This window comes from Onychostruthus taczanowskii, unplaced genomic scaffold (assembly GCF_017590055.1).
Source record: "Onychostruthus taczanowskii isolate IOZ18803 unplaced genomic scaffold, ASM1759005v1 scaffold39, whole genome shotgun sequence".
NCBI lineage: Eukaryota > Metazoa > Chordata > Aves > Passeriformes > Passeridae > Onychostruthus > Onychostruthus taczanowskii.
Genome location: NW_024501348.1, coordinates 3,617,004 through 3,642,438, shown reverse-complemented (window position 1 = coordinate 3,642,438; position 25,435 = coordinate 3,617,004). Strand labels below are relative to the sequence as shown.

Here is a 25,435-nt window from a genome sequence, read left to right as displayed (position 1 = left end):
CCAGTGTTTTTAAAAGACATAGCTTGTTCATTAATGGTCCCTAGCATTTCTAGTCAACTTCAATGATAAATAAGAAATGGAGACTCATGGATCAGAGGTACTTTAGAAATACTGGACTATTTGGAAAAGTAATTACTTCTTCCACAATTTCTAATTTTACAAAAGGTATATCAGCACTGCCTTAAGTGGCTCTTGTAGCACATGGGGTATTTAATTTCTTTAAAATAAAAACTAGAATCTCAATAAAAATTTAAAATAACTTTTTTAAGTAAAAGCAAGTTTTAAAATATATTTGTAAAAAGCACCCTGCATGTCTCTCTCAGTGTTCAATCACTTCAGCTAGAACATTAGAAAATGATTACTCAAAAGTAAATGTGAAATAAGTTATCACCTAACCTGAAAATACCAAAGTTAAACACTAAAACTCATGAATTTTAACATTCTTTAAATGTTATATTTGAAACATAAGTAATCTGATGAAAATTACATTTATTTTGATAATATCGAATCGGAAGTTTTATGTTGGCTAAAATCACCTTCACTAAATTATGCTAGACAGTCATTCCACATTCTAGATGGGACTACAAGAGGCAACTTCACTGTCAAATAAGTTGATGGTCTCTAATACAAGGGCATGCATGGCTACATAGAACTCAGGCCAAATATATGGAAGCTACATTTAGTTATGACTCATACCATAGCCACTATGATGAGATAATTTACACATAAAAACAACAACAAAAAATCTGGCCCAGCCTGGTAGGTGTTCTTAGTCCCACATACCCACCTACACCTGGTGGGGCGAAGGGAGGACAGAGGTTGTGACCCAATGGGGGATCTCAACAAAGTGAAAGACAAACACATGGCCAGAAATTATGGCAGCCCTTCAATGAAAGTCCTGTGGACCGGAAAGCTGTCCACAAAAGGTGTCTCTTAGCTATCACTGCTTTGGTGAACTCTGAAAACAGCTCTGCATTAATTTAACTGAGGGGCTAGTCAGAAGAATTGCCCTCAACTAAGATGATAGGTGGTGACAGTACCTAAAGGAATTTGAACTCTGTGTTTTTGAAACACTCTGATTTTACTACAGTACTGTCACTGTTCTTCACACCAGCACCAGGATCAGTGATTTTCACTATTATCAGTATTTCTTACCTTCCTGAGCCCCTAGAACTGCATTACTTATCACACAACTCTTGACAAAGCCATTGGTTCTATCTTCCTGTGCACCCCCAGAGATATTCTGGCAAGGGGCAGATCAGCTGTGAATAAGGTACATTTCCCCTTACCTGTTTCTGGTGTACAGCAAGCTGCCTCCCATTCTGGTCAAGTTCTTCTCACTCCCAAAAGCTGCCAACAAAACCATTAGACAGTGCATGCAATTGGTAAAAATTAGAGTTTCCCTTCCATCTAGAAATTATAATTTTGTATCACTAATTAAACAAAAACACTGAATACAGAACATGAAAAGTAAGTGTTACTTCTTTTTAGGTTTGAGAGTCCTCTGCTGTCCTGGCTGATCCTGTGGTAAATCTGCCCATGTTCAATATTAAAATAAAAAGGTGATGTACGCTGATTATTACAGCAGGTAGACTGTCCAGTCCTCGTTTTAATGGTCTCATCTTGATTTCAATCACAGATGTACCCCTGATAGAGGGAATCAGAACCCAGTGCTCACACCTTTATGACTTATCAGTACATCAGAATGCCAGGGTGGAAATACATACAGATTCTTCATTGCACCAATTGTACACGTGCAGGCTCTCGACACAAACTTAGCAATGTAAATCCAGCTGTACAGATACAACATACTCCTCTGAAGCCTTATAAAAATACCAGTGCAACATAGAGCCATTTTACAAAACAATCATCTTTATAGAAAGATATTTTAGTGGTATATGCTGAGGTAAATAATAAAACCAGACCCAAGAGAGGGCATGACCAGTGTTAAGGAGAACTCTGGATGAAATTTGGCCAAAAGCCTGTTTTATAAAAGCTAATATTTACCTACCAGTTACGATCCCTGGTAAGGTGCTTATTGCTGTAATACTTCAATATTATTCTTCAGTTTACAAATTGAAAAATATATGAAATTAGATCTGTATGAATGTTAGGTATTAGCTGTCACAAATTTAAAAAGGCATTGTACCAAGTTTTCTTAATTGTTTACTAACCAATTTGATTGTAGCAGGTAAATAAACTACAGCATACATTTTACCTGACACCATGCATCAAAATCACCGTAAAAACTAAGTTTATCAAAGTCCAAGTCCACAAGGAAAACATGAAAAAGTGCAAATTATGTACCCAGTATTTCTGTCACAGCTGTTTTTTCTTAATATGGCATGAAAAAGTTTTACAGCATATATTAAGAAAATTCTTACAAGTGCTCACCTCAATGTTTATATATACAACATTTTGCTCAAAGTGCTCACTATATGAAAAAAACTGATTGGATAAAAATATTTAAACAGTGCTTTCTGAACGTTCAGGGAAAATTCATATAATACATCAGTCCCACTTGTTTTCCTCTTCACTCAGTGCAATGAGATGCAGAAGTCACATCAACTTCATGAAAACTTTGCTTGCCACATTGCCAGAAAACCTCAGTTACAGTGGCATTCTTGGTGTCCCATTGGGAGTGGGTCTTTTATTTTTTTGCAGGTGGCTTTGATGTTTTCGAGATCTTACTACTTTCATTCTTACTTCAAAAACTTCTTGTATGGCTTTTCGAAAACAATGGAAATTGTAGTCTATTAATCCTACAGAGACAGAAATGTTTTACATATTAATAAAGACATTCATATAAATAAGGTAATGAAAATATTGCTTATATTCTAGTTTAGTGAAATACCATACTCTCTGTCTGGAGGTCATACTCAGTGAACTGTCCAGGAGTTTTTTCTGTGCTAAGCAAAAGCACATTTGAGAAATACAATAATTCAGTAAGCATTACAGCTTGATACAACGTCTGCTACTATATATACTTGTACATTTTAAGAGAAATCAAATAGAAGTTCATTGGCAGATAACAGATCCTTAATTTAATAAAGGGCTGTGAAGAAGTGCTCAGTATACCAGAAGAAAAACTGAAATCTTTCATAAAATATGGTGCCACTTTGGAAATCTGCTTTACAGAATAACTGCAATAAAAATAAGTGCCATCTATTAATCAAGAAATGTTCATTTTTTGACAATACATAAACTTTGAAATGGATACTTGATAGAACTATTACCAAATCTCAGCCAGCTCTATTTCATCTTACACTGTAATTAAAAAGTAACACAATAGACATGCTGTTAGATTAGATACTTACATAATAGGCAGATAACATTACCATGTTAGTGGGCTGAATGTAATCCCACAGAAAAGCTGTAAAGCCATATTGGTAGTCAATTGGAAGATTTACTGAGTACTACAATTCTGTAATACTACAATATAATTTTAGAATTTTGGTACTGAGCTCATGACCTCATTTAATATTAATACCATAAGCTTTCTTAACTCACATACTGCAGCATTTTCCACTTCAGTTTCCCTAACAGGAGATGCATATTTTTAAGTGGTTTCAATCCACCATGTTACACTTTGGTTTTTTTTTTTCCCAGAAATTGTTTTTTGTCTCACTATAGTTCAGATGAAATATTATTTGGAATTCATGAGGCACAAAAAGCTCATCTCCATTCTAATACCAGAACCATACTGCAGAAGAGTGAAGGCTACCAAGTGTCCCAGCTATGCAGAAACAACAACCTCACACAGTTACAGACAAACCCTAATGGATGTTTATTTAACATGGTGTCTTTCTGAAACAGTGCTGTTAGTAAGTATGCAGAATTAACACTTTTTATGCTTTTCACAGAAAGCAACTGCATCCAACATTAATAGGCAATAAAGGTGGTAGGGGTATGGAAGAGATATTTGACCAGTTTAAGTTCTATTAAAAGCTCACCAGGCTGTCAAACAGACATGGCACAAGTGCTGTGTTCACAACACTGACTGGTGAAATTACTATCACAGGATGTGGCACACGAGCCCAGATGACAGCTTGCTCTTCCACTGCTGAGGTTTGGTCCCAAGGCATGTTACAAAGACCAGCAACTCAGTGAACATCATACTAGTGGGCAGAGAGGTCATGAACTAAGGGGTCAGTATTGACTTTGACCATGGTCAGAAAGATGACAGAAATTTTATGCATTTTAACTGCAAAATATTAAAGCACTAAATAGGACTAGGTCCTAAATATCCAATTTTTCAAAAGCCTCCTTTCAGATATAAGAAAAGCAAGAACATTCTTTCAGTCACTTTCAAAATTTTTCCCTTGGTTATGGCAGGCAAGCTGTTCCAAATGTGTATGCTGGTATCAACAGGTACAAATCAGTGTCAGTCAAGATAAACTAACACAGTGTACAGTTGCAGGTGGCAGTTCTACTGCATTGGATGTAAACTTTCAAATGCTTTCATATCAGAAATTTGTCAAATACATTTATGATTTCATCCCATCTTAATGCCTGCACAAGTACTTTCATCCCTTCAAAAATGTTATGTAAGCTTTATCAAGCTGTACTTACCTCAATATTTATGATACAGTTAGAAACTGTTATCAGCTAATGACAACCTCAGTTATTCATTAACTCACTAATATAAGGGAAAATTAATGCAATACTAGAAAAGGGGAAAATACCTTTTCTCTCAAAGCTTTCTTCTCTGACAAAACAAACAAGAGCGAGGAATTTTGTCACCTCTTTTAAATAAAGGACAGTTGTATTATTGAGTTTTATGATTGCCATTGATTCTTTGTCATAAGGAGTTCCAGTGCCATCATCTTTAAGCCTAAAAAGCAGTATTCAAACAAACAAACAAACAAGAAAATATAAGACACCAGATTAGCTAATAAAAGTACTGCTACATTGGTTCACCAAAGAATCTCAAACTTTATGAAATCTTCATTTTCAGGGAGACTCTTCTTCAAACTACACACTAGTAAACTAAGAAGACAAAGAGATTGTTTATCACATCACACACCAAACCTCAAATCTGGGGCTAGAAATCAGATAGTTTGATTGCCAAGTGCCTGAACTGGAAACTTATTTTTATCTCAGTAAGTCACCACGCATTTACTACAAGGCTGCTTTTCTTTTAATCAGTGCTTTATATTATGACTTATCAAAAACATGTGAAACAGTAGGTCTGTACTGATAACTCCAAACCCAGTAACCTTGCTTGACTGGTAGCAGCTGACTGATAGTATAAGACATCACGAGACTTTCCTCATGAGATGTTGGCTTTTGCAACATCATGTTATGAAAAGAGATTTCTCATTCACAGATGCTGTGTCATTATGATCTCTGTATTATGTTTTTGTACATTGTAACATTGTAATTTTATCCTCATTCCGGAATGCACGCACAGATATTGTTAAATGGATAGTTATCACCAACCTCCCAGAACAATTGTCTCAATAATATATTAAAGTGGCAAGTTCCACAGATGCTCCAGGAACAGAGGACAAAAAATTAATTGTAGTACCGTCTTTAGGCTGTAGCTAAAAAATGGCAAGCAGATCTCTGGTGATAAATGCTAAATGGCTACACAAGCACAGTGGCAGAATGGTATCTTGTAAATAAAGAGCCCCACAAGTGGTGTTGTACAGATAATTATTAAATGCACACTCCTTTGAACTACACAGCAGAATCTTTCTCTTTTCAAAAATCAGCATCCTTTATTTTATACCTCTGTAAAACAAGTTCTTACACGGTTACTAAAGTGATGACTCCAAAATCTGAAACACATGGTAGAATATACAAACTTCAGAGATTTTAGGTTAAGTATTCAACAGTTTATTGTTCCAGTGCTTATTGCACATGTGCACTAGGACTCTCCCTTGTACCTCCTGCAAGAGTGCAAGAAGTCTGTCAGTGGGTACAAATGCAAAGCTAGCCCAGCCTTCCACTCTCTAAGCATGTTGTGCATTGGCCTCCAAGTGCAAGCATCTTAGTGCAATAATTGTTAATGGGTCCCTGCCTTTCCCAGGAATGGCTAGCATTACATTTGGCCAAGGGCCAAGCCACTGAACACATAACTTGCAAGGAGATGTACATGCCAGCCCAGGAGATTTACACTTGCTAATGTGCAAGAAGGGGAAATTGAAAAAAAAACCCAGAAGGGTTTGAAAGGTCATGTAGGGAACACAGGACAGAGAACTGAACTGAGAATGAAACAACTCTCTGAGGCTATTAGAGGACACTGGCTATTAAATTAAACTAAATATGGCCCCACTTCTTTGTAAAACAGGAGGCATCCTTCTGTTGATTTCATCCCTAGGGAATAAAAAGATGATGTTTCCTTTTATTTTAGGTTGGTTTCTTCTGACTTCTTCCTCCAAATAAAATTATTAGCATAGAAAGGGGAAGATGCTCACAAAAGAGACCGAATGCTTGTTGCTGGGAAGGATCAGTCCCTCAGAAGCCAGCCATTTTCTCCTTCCCTGTCCTGGCAAATTACCCATTCTCATTATTGTTTATACACACATCACTGGAATTTTAAGGCTATTTAGATTCTCAGTACACAGCTTTATGGAAAACATTCACAATTTACTTACCCATATATACAAGAAATGTCAATCACAACATCTATCATATCACAGCAGAGCTCGTAAGTTTGCATATCCACTGGAGTGCTGTCTGTTGCAATATAGATCTTACTGACTACATCAAATAAAAATGCTTTTTCAATCCCAGAATTCTATTCAAGAGAAGAAAAAAAGAAAAATAAAGTGGAATCCATGTTTTCAAATTAATCCCAAGCTTTTCTGTTCCCTTACTTGCCTGTTATACAAAAAGTCTAGGCTAAAGAAATTAAATTGCAATCAAGCTCATTTTGAAAGAATTGTACATACAGCACTGTTGTGTTTGTAGCAAACCACAATGCTCACAAACCTTCCAACATTTTCTGCCTCTGAGCAGACATAATGCCAAGTGACACTCCCAAACTGCTCCACCTGGAGAGATTTCTTTTCAGTGGAAAATGAGGGGGGGCAAGGGGGGAGCAGAAAAATCTTCCTAGTTCAAGATTTTGGTGTTTTAATTGTATCAACAGACATAAAAGAAAGCTGTAATCTAAAGTTATTCTAAGTGGGCATATGAGAAGATAGAAACAAGGGAAAGAATACGCTGACAGACAAAGAAGACAGTATTGCTCAGGAACTGATTTCCAAGGAAATTTAGAAATTCTTTCATTGCACTCTGTAGCTGTTCTACAGAAGATGTCTGTAGAACATCTTCTAGGATCACAGGAGAGAGACCAGCACAGTGATGGTGCCTTCAGGTTTCATGCAGCACTGGTAGTTAAAGCCATGTTTAAAGTGCTAAGGCATGCTAAAATGATGCCAGCTATGCTCCTGTGATCCTGCCAAGCTGATTAAGACGCTCTCCACACTGGAGATGTATCGTATTCACAGCTCTGAGAAGCTAGCCAGGAATGCTCTTACTCTTTGTGTAGATAAAGTAAACTGCCATAAGCCTCTGCTTCCTGGAAAAAAAAAGTGTACTTCTTAACTGAAAACAGTAGCCTTGCTGGCTGATGTCAAAGGATTACACCTGCTCAGCTGTCCCAGCATGAAAAAAAGGGCAATTCCCCAGTATTGCTAAAGCACAAGCTATAAAATACTCTTCAGTATCAATCTATATGGGAAGACAAGCAAATTTCTCCATCCAACTGAACTGTCTCCATATATGAGATTCCCATTTTAACATGGTTTGGGACTGCTGTCACAGTAGTTCTGTAACCACCAAAACCCACACTGAAAATCCCTAACAAGTTTTAATAGTTTCAGCTTCTTTTGTACAGTTACAGAACTTTTCCATTTTTTCTTCCTTCCTTTCTAAGTCAACTATTTAACACATAGTTAAGCAACTAAAGTGACTCTCCTGCTTTCCATATTTCCTGATATGCTATTGAACAGTGGACAGGAGTATTTTGGGCATTTTCTTCTTAAAGAGGTATCATTCTTCCATCACTGCACACAGAGCTAAGGCTGCAAACATCCATTAGTAATAACAGAGTATAGAGGTGAATTTCTTGTGTTTCATAATGGAAAAGACTCTCTGAGTGGCCTATTTCAGTAAGTCAGTAATAAAACAAATATTAAAAACAAAGTATATATACACTGTGGATACCTTAGGTAAATGGGCTGAAGCACAGAATGTACAAGGAGAGTCTCAGAAAAATGGCTTTGTTCAACCTGAAGACGAGAAGACTTATTGCTATCTACAAATACCTAATGTAAGGGTTCAGAGAAGCCAGAGCCAGAGCCAAGCTCTTCTCAGAACTACAGTCTTGAAGGACAAAAGCCAAAAGGCATAGGCTGGAATTCTGACTCGATACAAGAAAAAAAAATAACAGAAGAGTGGTGAAGGATTGGGAATATGCTGACCTGAGCGTTTGTAGCATTTCTATCCTTCCAAATGCACAAAGCTGAACTGGACCCAGCCATAACCAACTTGCTGTAACTGGCCTGCCTCTGAGCAGCAGCTGATCTCTAAAGGTCCCTTTCAGCCTACAGGGTTCTATGAGTCTGTGTTCTTTGAGCACAAAGAACAAAAATGTAAGCATATTCAAGCTGGTTGTTCTGGCCACATACGGGAGTTCTGTAATTTTATTTTTAAAATAGTAATTCTGACAGCACCTCACACAGTTCAACAGATGCTGTCAAATAAGATTAATTACAAGGCTCTTTTGAAATATTATGTAAGTACATAGCTGTAACTCATTGCCAAAATTGTATTTGAAAATACAAGTCATTTCAGAAAGAAGAAGCTGAAACTTGAGCCCTGCAGTGCCATTCATGAGAAGTCAATTACAAAGTTTTGTATTACAAAAAGAGAGACATAGCAACAATTTCAGCTGTACAGGTAAGATGCACTTTAAATTATTAAGATGCCAGTGACAATATAATAACATTTAACAATGAGAAGTGATTTTTTCATCTCAGAGCTCCAGGTGCTGCAGCCTGCCTGTACTTGCAGTGACAGTTCAGAAAGTTTTCTGAATGTTTGCCATGAACGTCTTGAGACATTTTGCCATGCCAGCAGTTACATCTGCTGGTGTAAGGGCAGAAATTGGTCTCTTAACTTAAACTATGCTTGTTTTCAATTGCAACTGATCCATTGTGGTAGGACCTGCTGAGAAACTGCACGTATTTGCTTCTTTAGAACTTTGTATGGTGACAGAAACCTCTGTGAAACAGTAGGATGGACTGCCAGGAGTAGTAACCACTAAATTTACCCGCATGCCTTCAAATATTTCATTTGCCGGGGTTTTTAGTACAACTGTAACCGAAAAGTCAAAGGATTTCCCAGAATTTTTGTGTGGAAACTACTCAACACTCCACCCTCCACCTCCTACCCCTAGCCCACAAAAGAACCCACACAGAAATGCTAGAAACAATAATAAAAAGCCATAAAAAACCAGGAAAAGGTGGATTTAAAGTACTATTCAAAGAGACATTACATCATTAATGCTTAGGGAAAACTACAATAAGAAATCAATTGTTTCTGTTACTGGAGCTGGTGGGCTCCTTACTAAAGGAAAGGCTGCCATTGATTAAATGAGAGCAGGGTATGAATAAACACCAGCTCTCTCTGACACAACCCTACAGTCTGCAGAGAAGACGCAACATGTGCTAAAGGCACTCTGAATTCATGTAAGAATATTCCATTGATCTGAACCAAGAGATTCATTGTGAAAAATCTGCAATGAATATATGAGATTTTATTTTGGATAGGTAAAAACCGTGAGGTACTTGAAATTCAAACCATGTCTCTCAACTATATGGGATGTGATGATATAGAAGATAGTTTCTATTCCTTAAATAGAATGGGTTCAGTAAAAGTGGTAGTATTCCTCCAATTCCCAGGATAGGTAAGCAGTCCTATCTTTTTCTGTCTTTAATGTATGAAAGTAAGCCAGAATTTGGCCCTAAAAAGTGACTCTCAAAAGAATTTAAGAGGATATTGCCAGTCACATCCAGTTAGTAATGAATTTTGGGGAATTATTTAAACAAGCCTTAATCACACAGCAGATGTCATGAATTAATTTTTATCACTACATTTGAATTTACAGATTACAAAATTTAAATCATTAAATAATCAAAACTGTATATAGTTTTGTTTTTACTATAATAATTGTTTGTCTTAATACATACTTTTTAATATCCCTCAAAAGAAACCAAACAACCCTCAAATGAAAATACACTTTCCCATGTCACACAACTTGATTGGTTAAGGCCACGGTAATTAAGAAACAGGCATCCTTCTACATGAAGCTGGTGTGTTAGTCAGATAAGATTAATGCGGATTTTTAGTGCCAGTTATTTAATGACTTACAAGCTGTTACATTAAAGAATGCTGAAGCAGTATTATCGCACTGATGGTTGCTCAAACATGCTCACACACTGTGGCGTTATAAACTTGGGAAAAACCTGCTGTGAACTTAAGAGTGATCGCAGATCTATTTCTGTAATCGTCAGCTTTTTGTGTTGGAAGTCTCTGTGGCATAAATGAAAGCACTTCCTCGTGAATGCTGCTGCAAACTCAAAAGTAGAACACGAATACACCCACGCCCTGATCTGCAGCGCATTGGCTTCCTGAGGTAAGGCGTGACCAAAATCCATGCCAAAATTTGTTGTTACTAAGCTGCCAAGGTAAAGAGGCACCCCCTAACTAATTGTATGAGGGAGAATGATGTTTAATCTTCCTGTGGTTGCAAATAATCATTCTGAGTCTCTCTGTCTACAGACAGAAGATACTTGTTAAAACAGCAAGCATGCTGAGGACATGGTGATGCAGCTACACATGGCCTTAGGTCATTTAGAAGTTGGAGCAAAGAAACCGTCTGAGACTTTTCCCATACTGAACAGGGGAAATAGCATACCTCCCTCACTTTTCTGGACATCCCATTTATTTGAAATACTTTTTCTTCCTTACAAACTATACCTGATATTATAGGTGTGATTGGAGCTGGATGTTCCAGACACACGAGCAATTGTCATCAGTCATTCAGGAAGCTGCCTGTGCTCAGTTCATGTGGAGTCTCTGTACAAACCCTTCACCAACTCCAAACAGTGAGGAGACTCCATACAGATCTGACTCACAAAGAGTGACTGCAGTTGCTCTGGCACAGGGAAGACTATTATTTAGCCAGCTTTCTCTGTAAGACTGTGTGCCAAAACCACTACCAAACTGCTCTAGAATTGTTGTCATCATTTCTCCATTACCTTTCTCTCATGGAGTTTTGAGACTACATGATAATAACTGGTATACAGTCCAGCTGTTTTGGAAGAAACAGATCTTTGTAGCAAACTATTTCTTATGAAACAGTATAAATGTTCTGTTTAATAGTAAGAGAAAAAGTTTTGGAATGACCTTCCCCTATTCCTAGCTTTCCCTGTCACATCCAACTTTTATCTCTCTCCATTTTGACGCTGAGAAACCATGAAGTCTAATTTTATCTTACAAGTTGTTGAATGATATTAAATAATTTCTTACATCAAAATCCCAAGAAGACACAACAAAGTATCTTGCTTGGAAATTGAAGCTTCAGAAACTAGTGCTAGATGTTAAGCACAGAATTGGAATATTGTGAGAAAGGGTGCAGTTTTCGGAGGCACTATGACCTGATATAACGATCACTAAAATAGGGAGTTTCCCCTTTTCACAAACTACTCACTGTGCTTCCCTTCACTCACTGCCCCATGTTTCCATCTCTTACCTTGTGTCAGAACAAGAGCATCTTGGACTCCTCTGTCACCTGCTTTTAACTAAATTAAACAGTGCATAAGTGCATGGTATAGTAACCCCATGAGGGAACAAGTGAATGTCAGAGCCAGTACAAAGGAAAGGAAGGGATCAGACATACAGGAAGAGTGGAGCAAGCAACCTCTTCCACAGTGGTAATAAACCACTAGATATACAAAACTCCCTAACTGGCCTTCAGAGTAACTGTGGAAGCAGTGAAAGTTGTGGTGGACTCTATGTCTAAAAATTTCATGACATAAGAAGATTTTCTTAAGCTCAGTAAACTTTCTGATACAAAGTAAAATTAATTCTGGGAAGCACTACAGACAGTTCCCCATATGAGGTCAGACTAGATTATGTTCCTTTAAATATTTATTCATACAAGGTTTAAGTGCAACTTCAACACATACATGCAGCACAGACTTTTGCAACATTCAGACTGATGTTATGAGCAGAAAAGTGATGGCAGCTAACTCACTTTATGCGACTAGGAAATACTCTGAGTATCTCAGCAGCTCATTGGTGCTGTTTAATAGACATGGAGGTGATGCCAAGCTGCATGGAGGTGCATTTCAACTAAGTTCTGATAATTTCTCTAAGATTTCACATTGCTCATGATCTCTAAGAAGGCAGTGAACAGAGTATCTGAACATGCATGTTGGACACAGCCAGATCTACAAACAAAGGACATAGTAAGTACTTACTGAAATAAAGATGTTAAGCAGGTTTTCCAGTGTTGGGAGCTGTGGAATCAGTTTCTGTACCACTTTGCTAAATGCTTCAAATATAGAATGATCATATATGCTTGTCAGATAAAAGCTGGAAAAAAATGTCACCACATTTTCCTTTTAGCCACATACTGTGAACATGATGTACCTTTCATGACATGAGTGAAATAAAATATTGTCAGACAGTAAGTGCCTACACTAATGCAATTACCTCCTGTGATCAAAAGTCATGATATAATTGAAACACAGGACTTAATCTCTATATTAAAAAAAAACCAAAAAAACAGCCTAGACAGTGAAACCTAGAACTCAATGTACAACTTTTTAATGTAACTCCCACACTGGTATTCTTACAAAAATATTTATCAAATTTCAGGAGAGGAGTATTACTGGGTATACCTACTGTGATCTACTTTTTGGACCCATTTATCAGTGCAGTGATGCAGTTGAGTAGTTGAGAGCTCTAAAGAGCTGACATGTTCATGGAGCAGGCCTCTCTTTTTAATATATTTGTACTTGGTTTTAAAGTGCTAAGAAAGCCATGACAACTTGATGTCCTCTGGTTGCCAGCCTGCGAAGTCCACTACTTGTGGACTTTTACCAGAAGACACAAGGCAAAGATACAGCACAGGTCCTCCCAAGCAGCTCCATGCAGGCTGCAGCAGTGGGGATGAGTGACTGGGAGGGGACCATGTGGCAGAGCTTTCAAAGAAGGCAAAAGTGATGTGGTGGCATACACACTCCGTGGCCTGGAACTCTACTGGTTGTTGTCACTGTCCAAGCCAACTTATTTCAAGACAGCAACTGCAGCAAAACCTGATCTGGCAAGTTTGTCATCTGTTATTAAGCAGCTCCCCATCTTTCCCTTCAAGACAGCAATCATAAATAGGATATCTCTGATTATCCCTTTCCTTCATATATCAAAAGCATGTTGCCTGCTGCTTCAAGAGGACAGAACATGCTAACTCTCCTCTTTAGCATTATCTGCACAGCAACTTTTCTCACCTGAGGTGAATCTTCTCCAATCCAGCATCTGCAAGGTCATCATTTGCCCTCTGGTGAATATCCCTCTGTGTTTCAATCTTATGGTCATCAGATAAACCATCCACTTTATGGATAAAGATTTCAAAGTTGATATCTGGATTCACTTTATAGGCTCTGGTCACAGTAAGATGCAGCCGAGCTAATGCTTCCATATAATCATCCTAATAAAGGAAAAAGAAGAGCTACAACTTAGGAAAGTATTAAAAAAAAAAATATATATATATATTATATTTTATGATACTTGGTTTTAAATAGTACTACAGCTCAACAGCAGCTTGATTTTTTTAATGTTTTATAAGTAGAAGCCTGACCCTACATCCAGCATGTGCACCAATCTCATGCTGTCAGCACTTAGGAATCTAAGCAAGAACCTTGAGATGTTAAAACAAATTAGTTAACTTCCAAACACACTGCAGAGAGAGATTAAAGATAGCCAAGCTGCTCTTCAAGTTCTAATGACTTCTTTTAATGTGTGTTTGTGATGTAGATTATTTATTTGCTTTGAAAAGCCCTGTGCTTTCCAACCCATTTGTCTATTCCTGAAGGAAGGGAAAAAAATAGCTTAAAGCCCCTTTTTTTACCTGAGAATCAATAACAAATATCAGTGCTCCAGTGCCTCTGAAAATCATCTCATAATCAAACGTAGGGTCAAAGAAGTCAATTTGCCCAGGAAAATCCCATATCTGAAAGTTGACAAAGGAGCTGTTGGAAACATCCTCTCTGCAGATCTTGTTTGTGCTCTCCAAGAAGAGAGTCTCATTCGGCGACATTTTGTGAAAGACAACTTTCTGAATGGAACTCTTTCCACTTCTTCTCAATCCCATGAGCAGGATTCTTGGCTTAACTTCAGTACTGAAGGGATCATTGAAATCCAAAACTGAATAAAATCACACAAGAAGAAAAGGAATATACTATGGCAATATAATTAGTAACTGCCAGATAACATGCATTTGGTATTTATTTTCATGGAATTTTTATATTAATTTATGCAAATGTTAACAATGTTTAAGCTTAGAGAGCAGTGCCACAGGCATTTTGACTTGAATTATTTGCCCCTTAGAGTATACTATCAGAAAATCTACTTCTCACCTCCAAGACAGAAACTACAGAAGGTTTGACTGCTCTGTTTGTATGTGAAAAATCTGTTATCACACACAGACATCTTTAAATACCTAATTTTACTCTAATTGACACTATGCCACATATATTCTCCTTTAAAAGAGTATCATCTGATAACAGATACTGTTTCCAGCAGATAGCTACATCACAATGCTGGAAGAACAGAGTAAGACTCTGTTAAGTACCTCTGCATGATCTTTCTACCTGAGGGCTTCCTTTCTCTAAAATCAACCAATAAATAAACTAATAAATGAAATCACACATGCAAGGAGCTACAGGAAGAGCTCAACTCAGCAGGCACACAGTGCTTCTACATTGCTTACAGTACTGAGCTCATGAGGAGTCCTTTTCTAAGGTGCTTAGGATTTCACCTGCTGCTCAGCAATTTGTATTACAAGCTGTAAAGGTTTGTTATTCAATAAATAAGATTACAGCATATCATCTGCCTATTTGCAAAACAAAGGCCTGGGAACACAGGGGTTTCATTGTGTTACCTACCCCAGTTTGAAACTGGCACTACTTTTTCTGGTGCTGATGCAATTATATCAGCATCAAGTAGCTACAACAGTAAACTATGCTGTTACATCTGTAAGGACATGAATGTATAGCTACCCATTCTGATAGGCACAGCAACTTTAGCTTCACCCAAAAAGTCTAAATTGCTGCATCTAGTTGGCCTATAACTTTGAAATGTCCTTTGGTGCTGAGGTGAAATGGCACTGCCCTTATATGTAAAAAGCTTTGAAACACCTCCGTGACTCTGCAGTGTCAAACACAAGCAGCACCAAAAAATGAGTTGTCAGTGCTAAATCCACAGAGTACAACTCAGAGTACACAGAGGTCAGGTTTAAAATACTGATCACACAACAGGCTAAACATACTATGCAGTGATGTTTGGTAGACCTTCTCCTATCCACTGCACCACAGACTGTTCAGATCATACTTCACAGCACAACATAATTGCATTTCTTTTTTTTTTCTGCTGGGATAAGTTTTGAATTGCAAAACTTTCCAGGCACACATTTATTTACATGCATCATTCTTGAATATGCCCTGCATATGTGGTCAGCTTTACTCCCAAAATATGAAAATCCAAAACAAGAAACCTCAGTAACAATTTGAACCTGCCAATTTATTACATAGTCTTATCAGCCAAAAAAAAAAGATGGAAAGCTTAAAGGAATCCTTTGCCTAGAAGCATGTTTTGCACCCAGGGGTGGTGACCACATCTTGCATTTTCTTGTGTGCCTGAAGCCTCATTTACAGCTTTCAGAAACAAAGGAGCACAGTATGTCTGCCAGGAGGGTACAGAACTTTGTCCACGACTGTTTGTGCCTCCCAAATTTGAGTGACAGAGAAGTAGGGCTTCTCAAACTGAAGAGATTGCAGTGTTAGCATAAAACATCTCCTGGCACCATCTACTGGCTTGTGAGAGGTTGTGCCACTGAGTGCAGGTCCGTGTCACCAGTGACTGACAGAAGTTTTCAACTCATTATCGGAGGGATCCTGTCCATTTCAAATACAATTGAAAGACCATGGCAGGTATTACCACTTACTGTGTTCTTGTTAATTATCACACATGAACACTGCCAGGCAGGAACAGGTGAACACGGGAAACGCTTTCAAGCAGAACAGGGGTAGCTAACTCTGTAAGAGTCTCATCCAATAAACACAGCAATGGCCACTTCTGCTGATCTACACACAAGAAATTTATGAAGTAAGAAACTGACATCAACGTGCTCCTCTACTCTTCCCATCAACTTGAACAGAGGTACTACCTCCTGGGAGAAACATGACTGCAATACTTCACACCTCCAAAAAAATAATAAACATCTGCTCTAAGATGATGTAAAAATATTTAATGTTTTGGGGATACAGTCTTATCAATAAACGAAACCAAATATGCAACATTTAATGGTGTATCCTTCATCTCACTCTGGCTTTTGCCATCAGAAGAGAAAATAATTTATTCAAAGCTTTATAAAGACTTTATAAAAGCCTGTAAAGAACAGTCTTCAAGTTGAGGCTTTATTGCATGTTTCAAAAAAAGCCTCCCATTTGCTCTGTATGCAACTGAACTTACAAAGTCTCATCTGCCATGGATTTGTACTTTGTGTCCCCTTCCTCTTCCCACCACAATAACACCAACTTCCTCCTGTATGTCTTATGACATCTCCTCCAAATAATAGATGTGACATGCTGTGGCTGATCTGGAGCTCAGCACATTTCAGCTGGCTACACTGTCTACACCCGTCTGCCAGCTGCTGTCACAGTGAACACACAAAACTGCTCACTTGGCCCTCTGAGGTCACTTCATTTAGCTTTCTCCTCTCTTCTGAATGCCAATTTTCCACAAACTTGTGGGAACTTAATAATCATTGAGACATCTTTTGTTCAGATTTTGTTGAAGGTGGACAGCAGTTTCCAAGATTCTGACCACTGATGAGACAACCAGAGCACAAGCTACATACCTAAGTCCCTTTTATTTGAGAAACAACCTAAAAAACCACATATATCTGAAGAAATATTTTAAATAATTTGGGAGTTTTTACATTGTGGTATTAAATTATTCCAGGCTGTTAGATTTTTACTGATTGTAATGCTTAATAGCAGGAAATTGCTTTCTATTAGAGCCATACTAAAAAAAAATACAGTTGCAACTGCAAACAGAATTAGCAATGAGAAGAATGAAGACAAGCTCTTCTGCTAGTAAGACTGTTACTTAGCTTTTGAAATCCTGCCAGTTCAAAGACAGGGAAATGTAAGAGTATCATCCAAACCTGACGAGATAGCAAGGCTTCTAAGCACTTCCCTCTCAGAGAGAGTTAAGAGATTACCTTATATGTAAAGGAATTGGACGATGCATTGCCTGCCCACATTCCTCTGCAGGAGTACATGACAACTCCTTTTTTAATTTGCCACAGAAATGCCAGTAGATGTATCACTGCAACTTCCCAGACTAGGTTACTGAGTGAGATCATAATATGCCCAAGAGAAACACTAAACTCTTCTCTGTTCTATAACGGGAAAGATAATTTTCCCTATTGTGAGATGCCACTCATTTCCTGCTTCATTCACTTTTGCAAAGAGTAAATGTTGTAAAATGCCAGTCTCTAATGTATATCAACAGCTCCCTTCATGTTTCAACTTTGCTAAGCAGCCATAAAGAACAGAAGCTATGCTGGTTAGAGGCCATTCCTTTGAAGCATTCACAAATTTAACTCAACAAACCTAAAAGCACTTTCCCCCAGAAAAGCACTCTATTCCTTACAAAACTTCTGTTAACCACAGCTGTGTCCTTGCCTCTGAAGTGCGTTTTGCATGCATTGCAACATGCAGAAGAGCACAGCTCCGAGGAGTTGAGAACCGCACGTAGCAGTCCCGACCTGTCTCACCAGTACACAACGAATACTTTAGTATCTCCTTTATGCTATTAGATATATAGAGATAACTAAAACAGTTTTTGAAGCCCATCCTGAATTCCACATCAGTTGCAATTAATTGCCAAAGAAGGTGACTACCCATGCTTTGTGGGCATATGGGATGGGGATGCCACGTTCTTGTACATCCCACCAGCTTTCAAACATCCAAATAAAACATCACAGCTCATCTGTTCAAGTAACATAAAGCCAAAAGGAATTCTTTTGCTCATGTTACCATCTGCAAGGTAACAAGCCTCTGAGTCTAGTTTTGAACCAGCTAATGAGGATTTTTTTTCCCCCACTAATTCAGTTATATTAAGTTTTAACTATTTCTGTGTAAAGGAGAGGTAGCAGTCCCAAACTTTCTACTCTTACCTTCAAACCCATTATTCCTGTAGCATTTCCAGTACTGCTGTGACTGTGGTATTTGCAACACTTTGGATTGCTGTCAAGACAATGCCCTTACAAAACACTAAACATCTTCAATGCTAACAGATGGCCTGAGACTAAAGAGTTAACAGAAAAAGCTTGTATGCAATGAAGAAGGGTGTTCAGCTAATGTGGGTTCATAGACATTGCAGAAACGCCTGGTGGAAAGAAATTCTTGTGGCTACAGAAAAGACTCAGAAGTGTCTTTTCCAGAAGACCAGGCTCCACGCTGCCACAAGTGCGGCACTGTGCAGGGGTATGTCTTAAAGCCACTTCCTTGGACACTCTGCAGAGGGCTTTCCTGCTTCTAAACACTTTTGAATTGCATTTATAAAAAATATGACTAGGCTTTATGTAAATTTAAGTGTTTTAAGGTCTCTGAATATGACCCTAAGTGTAAACAAAGGACAAGAGCCATGGTTTCAGCACCAAAGCTGGAGACACAAACGCAGTATAGGGTGAATGAACAATGTGAAGTTTTGAAATCTTCTGCATACTTACAAGAAAAAATTATGCTTTTACTTTTAAGCCTGGTTTCTCTCCTCAACAGCCATGCATTGAAGCTGTTCTTCTTATACTGCCCTTTTCATTCTTTCTTTGTAGAAAAGTCGAGGCAGTGACACTGAATTTTGGATTACTTGCTGTACAGAGCCAGGAAGATGGGACAAAAAAAAGGGGAAAGCCCCCTGCCCTGCAGCCCAGTGTAATACAAAACACAGACCCAAACCCCAGCCCCCTCCATTTCAGATGTTGTCTGTCTCTTCCTCTGGATAATTCAAAATGAAACAGAAAAGCAGGGAATCTGTACAGTTAAAACATATTTTTGTTTTAATCCTGTGCAAAATAGTCCCTGCATGGACTGTCTTCTTTTGCTATTCAGGATGTAAAGGCTCCTTTCTGTGAAGTACAATATACTGTAAAGAAACAACTGCAATTTTTAGCAGTCTAACAAGTTCCTATTCAAAAATATCCAAATGAATTTGTCTGAAGACAGTATATGGGTTACTTCTCTACAGAAAATACTAAGTTAGTGTAGCACTAAAGAATCACATTAAAATTTATTCTCTTTGCATAAAAATGAAGGCAATTCTTTAGCAGGTTCAAGTAAAACTTTATTAATCTCAGTTGTAGCTCTTACAGGCTAACATTCCTATAGCTTTTAACCATGAAGACTTACACTCAAAGCACTGACCTTCCTCCACTCCCCAAAATTACATTACATAGTCAATGCAGCACCTCTCATGGCAGCCTGGAGGACTGGGCCTTTAAGGAGAAGGGTTCCACACGCTAATATCAAATTAGACTTAAAACATGTGGTCTTTTATTATGTTCTTATAAAAAAGCACTTCTTTTTTTATCCTGTGATACTGACAGTTCTCCAAGATCCTTTGTGAAATATGTCTCAGAAGAATGAATTCAGGCTCTGAATGAACGCAACAGGCTCTGAGCTGGCATTTCCTTTTTCTACTGAATGAGACTGCTTTTCCTGGTAAGCCCGTCCTTCTCAGCATCACCATCCATACTGACACGGACATGCAGTGAGTAAGGCGGCTCCTCACAAGCACAGACAGACGGACATTTAGCAGAGCCTGCCACTGTGGGACTGACACTCGCAGCTGCGGAGCAGCCCCAGACACAGAGTAGCGTGTGGCCGCTGCCTTTTATAGCGTGACACCCAACCCCCCACCCCTGGCACACTGGGGTCACATCATCAAGCTGTGGCCTCTAATAACTAATAACTCTCACCCCAGACTTGGAGAATACTGATGAGAAATTACACACACACACACGCCGCCGCCCCGCCGCTCCCCGCCGCCCCCGGTGCCGCTGCGGCCGCCGCGAGCGGCACTCACACGCCTCATCGCCGCCGCTCTCCGCGTCGCCGTCCGAGAAGGACTCGGCCCCGTCGGCGTAGCCCGCCAAGCCCACGATCTCCTCCTCCTCTTCCTCTACACACACACACACACTTTGCCTGCACTCCCTTTGCCTCCTCCCTCTTTCCCAACGCTTCCTGATACCTGTCAGCCTTGCCCTGCTCCTTCCTCGGAGCTCCCTGCACCCTCTGACCCACCGAGCACGCTGTCCTCGTCCCGGCTCTTCCCATGGCCACCTCCGCAGCATCCTCGCTCCGCCCGGCCTCCCAGCGCCCAACCCCGTCTCCAACTGGGCCTGCCCTCCCTCTGGACGCCTCGTCTTTCCCCGCACCCTGTCCCTGGCTCCCCTCGTGCCCCAAACCCCGCGGGGAGCCTCGCCTCCTCCCTGACCCACATCCGCGGGCCGCCAAACCTCACCTCCTGGCGGCGGCCCTGCGTCCCCCGCCACCGTCCCGGCCTCACCCCGGCCCCCGCCCCGCCTCACTCCACACCCGCACTCGCTGCCGGCCGCTACTCCGCAGCCCTCTCCGAGCCCGGTGCTGTCCCTCGGCTCTCCGCCCACGATCTCCTCCTCCTCTTCCTCCTCCTCGTCCCCCTCTTCCTCCTCCGGCAGCTTCCTCGGCACCTGGCTCATGCCGGCCGCGCTCTTTACGGGGCTCCGCGGCCCCTCTGCCTGCGGCAGGCTCGGGGCGCGGGGGGCGCAGGTCCCGCGCTGGCGCCGCGCCCGCCGCCGCTCCCCTCCTTCCCCCGGCGGGCATAGCCGGGCGCTGTGGGCTCCCCGGCGGGTCCGAGCGCCGCCGCCGCTCGCCCCGGCCCTGCTGTCCCGAGAGACGCCCGTGGGAGCGGTGCACACGCGAGGCGCTGCCTCTGGCGTGCGGGGCGCCGCGGTGGGGGAGCGGAATGGCCAGGTGTGCCCGGCAGCAGCAGCACCGAGATGGCACCTGGCGTTTCTATTACACGCATCCCTGCTCAGAATCCTTACAGTCACAGAATCAAATAGGTTGGAAAAGACCTTTGGTATCATCGAGTCCAGTAGTATGACTGAACATCACGTCAACTACACCGTGGCACTAAGTGCCACGTCCAGTCTTTCCTTAAACACCTGCGGTGACTCCACCACCTCCCTGGACGGCCCATTCTGAATCTAATCGTCCTCTCTGTGAAGAATTTCTGCCTAATGTAGAACCTAAATTTCCCCTGAGGCAGATGAAGTCTATGTGCTCTCCTCCTGTTGCTGGTTGCCAGGGAGAAGAGTCTGACCCCTATCTGGCTACAGCTCCTTTCAGTCAGTTTGAGGAGAGTGGTAAGGTTTCCCCCGAGCCTCCTCTTCTTGATCATGTCCTGCAACCTCATCCTGCACAAACCTCAAAGACAGATGTGGGACTGTCCTGCATCATCTGTATACCCTTCCAGCCTGTGGGAGACTCTAGGACATGGGCAGGACCAGTGTGTGCTTGGTGCTGCTCAGCTCACCCATCTGCCAAGCGCTGCCTGCTGCCCTGCCCCATGCTCCTTCCATGCCGACTGTCATCATATGGGCAAGCCCTGAATGTCAAGCTAGGCATTGATGGTGGGAGGTAACGTATTTGCAGTATGGGTTAGATTATTTTAGAAATAATTCACTTGATTAATAAGGAACACTAAGAGACATAGTAGTGAAATCTCTGAAGAAGCTGAGATTTTGATGCCCCTGACAGACCAAGGTGCCCTCATCTCCCTGCCATTGCTTCCTCCAGGTCTGCTCTGCAAGGACAGACCTCCTGCCTCTCACCCAGGCTCCTTCTCAGGAGTTTCCAGTGCTGCTCTTATCTTGTACCAGTCTAAGCTCCAGAGTGTGTGTGTTAGTCCCTGGCTGTCATCCCATCCTGCCCACTGTGGTGACTGGCAGCTCAATTTCTGATTCTCCAGCACCAAATTTTCCTCTGTTTCTGTTTCTTCTTTTCTGCTTCTTCCTATCCTGTTCCCCCTCCTTGCATTCAGTATATTGATTAGACTTCTGTTTGGAGTCTCCACTTTTTTCCTGCAGCTGATTATTTTTCTGACCTCTGTGCTGCATAACAATCTTCTTATCGCCAGGCCTTCCAAGCTGCACTAACCCACTGGAGATAAAGGAGGTACACATCTGTTCAGAGGTGGGAGAAATCCCTCTTGCCTATTAATATACAAATTTATTGAAAGGCCTGCCTTTATTCTCAACTTATCAACCTGCTTGGAAGTTTTGCTTGAACAGATTAACAATGTACTAGAAGATTATGGGAAACCTTTCAAGGTTAAATCCTGTAAAAGGAATTAGTACTTGGGTTTGGAACAGGATTTTTTTACCACTCGTGTTTTCAGCATTGTGTCTTGGGACAGCCCTGACAGGCATTAGCCTGCTGAAAACTGATGGAAAGAGGAAGAAAGTTTCCAGGTGTGTAATGAAGGACCATCTGTCTCACACACCAGCTGATCACTTCTATGCACAAAGGGCTGTTAGGTTTCAAGGCCAACTTTGGATAGGGGGTCTTGCCCAGAAAAGTCTGTATTATATTTCTTCTATACAGAGTTATGAAACATGACCAGTGAGAGAGTGAATAATCTGGATATATTAAAATACAAAATCAGGGTGTAGAAACTCAAAAAAGAGGACTGGTTCCAATGCAGCTCTTCCCACAGCCTTCCCACAACTGACATCAGTGACATGATCACAGCTTCAGGTTCAAAGCCACATAGACTCCAGGTCCATTGCCAGACAGGTTTTTAGAGTAGGGCTGAAGCATTTCTGCCATTTCCTTGGCAATATAATCTGTTGTGGATTCTACACAAGCCTCAGGACTTGCTCCTCCTCTGTCCCTTTGCTACCAGATTGTTTTCTGTTCCCTCTGCCTTTTTCTTCTTTTCCTTTGTCAGGTCACTTGACTTTGAAGCTGGGTGCACATAATGAAACAGTGCCCAGCCTTCAGTCACAGGACTTGCAGTAACGGCAGAGGTAAATATGACGTTGTGTCTTTGCATATATGACATGTACAGTGATAGATGTGACTGGACTTTGTCCATGGAGAGCTGCAGTTCACAGACATTATATCCTTTCTGTGTGATTCATTTCTCTCCTCGCTAGGGAAAAAAAAAATCCAGAAGAATACAAAACCAACTGTCTGCATTAGAAAAAGGTTAATTTTACTTAAGCACAGGGAATTGTCCCACTGACATCCACATAATCAGGGAGCCTATCTGCACCTAGGTTTGTAGGATCACAATAGGGTCTCATCCTGTTCCTGCTAAAGAGTGAAAATTTCCATGAAATGTCACGACATCACATTGGTGACAGACCTGTGCCAAGAAAGCTTTTTTCAACAATGTGCTAGCATCTTGTTTCTCAGTCATAATGATCAAACATAAAATAGTTCTGCCAGCTTTTACATATATGGAACTTATTTAACATACAGGTTAACTGTTACTCACAGAAATACTTCTATTCCTACGTTAGAATTTTGCACAGTATCACATTAAATAAAATTCACATGAAGTAAGCCTATCCTAAATATGGAAATGAGCAAACAAAATCGTAGTGTGAAGAATCACAGTGTGCTTTTATGTGTTTTAGCAACCACACTTTAACTTAAATAATGCCACCAGGCTTCAGATTAATGCTGTAGTTTTGACAAAGCCTTGCTGAGATCAGGGAGGCATCAGAATAAATCCAGTCAGTCAGTGAGTCAATCTTTCCTGGGGAGCACCAAGGGTTTTGATGTGAACCTCTAGTATGACTATTGCCACAGAATGATGACTACCATAGTAATTGTTTAGTGGAAAAGGCATAAGTAGAATAATCTGAAAAACATTCAAAAGAATATATTCATGACATAACTAGGAAGTGCCTGTGGTACTTCAGTGTTTAGTTTGTTTAGGGCATCAGTTCATTTAGGGCATTTTGAGAATGCCTTCAAGCTAGAGAAACAGCCTTTGAAAGTGATGTGCCTGTGAGATCAAGCATTGTATGGGGAACAGCTGCTCGTTTTCTGTTTTCTCCTTCTTCTCCCAATCTCACTTTTATCATTGTACTCAGCCTACTCATACAAACTCCTTTTTGCTCTGCCGGTGTCTACAGATGGTCCTGTCCAACTTGCCTCCCTACCAGTTTGTGAATTACTGACATTCACCCATAATTGCCCACATAAACACATGACTTGGGTGAGCAGAAGGTCCCAGTGATATTGTGATAGCTGGAGGGGTGGGTGCGGCATTAAGCAGGCACAGTCACCTTTCAACGTGTTCCTCTCTGTCCTTTAGTTCAGACTTCAAAGCCTGCTGACTGGCTCCCTGAAAGGAAAAGGGCATCTGGACTCCCTGAAGTTGGGGAAATTTTATTGTGTCCAATTCTGGGCTCCTTGATACAAGAGGGACACGTAGCTGCTGTGGGTCCAGTGGAGGGCAGCAAGAGTGATTGGGAGACTGAAGCATCTCTCTTATGAGGAAAGGCTGAGAGAGCTGAGCCTGGTTGCTGAAGATGTGGCTGAGGGGAGACCTCATTAATGTGTGTAAATATCCAAAGGGAGGTTACCAAGAATATGAAGACAGGCTCTTCTTGGTGGTCTCAACATGGCAACAGGCAGAAACTGATGCATGGGAAGTTCCACCTGAACATAAGGAAGAACTTATTTACTGTGTGGATGACCATGCACAGGAACAGATTTCCCAGAGAGATTGTGGAAGTTCTCTCACTCGAGGGACAAGAGCTGTGTGGACGCAGTCTTGTTCCACGTGCTTCAGGACGACCCTGGTTAAGCAGGGAGGCTGGACCAGGCGACCACTGTGGTCCCTTCCAACCTGACCCACTCTGATTCTGTGGTTTTGTAGCGCTTCTGCTCCCACGCAAATTATGATCAGCTTCCATAATGAAGCTACAAAGGAGCTTCGGTCCAGGAGAGCGTCCAGCCCGCGTGGAGCCTTGCTCCGGCCAGAGCTCCGTGTTCCTGGCCGGGGCCCGGGACTCCGTCCCGCCGGCCGCGGGGCGGAGGCGGCCACAACCCTTCCTCCTTGGCGG

The 25,435-nt window shown here is 40.9% G+C and overlaps 1 protein-coding gene across 2 annotated transcripts; it reads right to left on the bottom strand.

Moving 5' to 3' along the window:
- Positions 1–1,667: 1,667 nt before the first annotated feature.
- On the bottom strand, positions 1,668–21,158 carry RRAGD (Ras related GTP binding D). 2 transcript variants are annotated; one of them, XM_041412438.1, is made up of 8 exons: positions 20,978–21,158; positions 20,392–20,470; positions 14,150–14,445; positions 13,530–13,729; positions 12,501–12,615; positions 6,603–6,745; positions 4,686–4,834; positions 1,668–2,762 (listed from the first exon to the last, which is right to left on the bottom strand). In XM_041412438.1, exons 1-8 carry the CDS (start codon positions 21,044–21,046, stop codon positions 2,611–2,613), a joined length of 1,203 nt encoding a protein of 400 aa, XP_041268372.1. In that variant the 5' UTR covers positions 21,047–21,158; the 3' UTR covers positions 1,668–2,610. The 2 variants fall into 2 exon arrangements, with proteins under 2 accessions (XP_041268372.1, XP_041268373.1); XM_041412439.1 differs by lacking the exon at positions 20,978–21,158 and having other exon boundaries at positions 20,394–20,470.
- Positions 21,159–25,435: the final 4,277 nt, after the last annotated feature.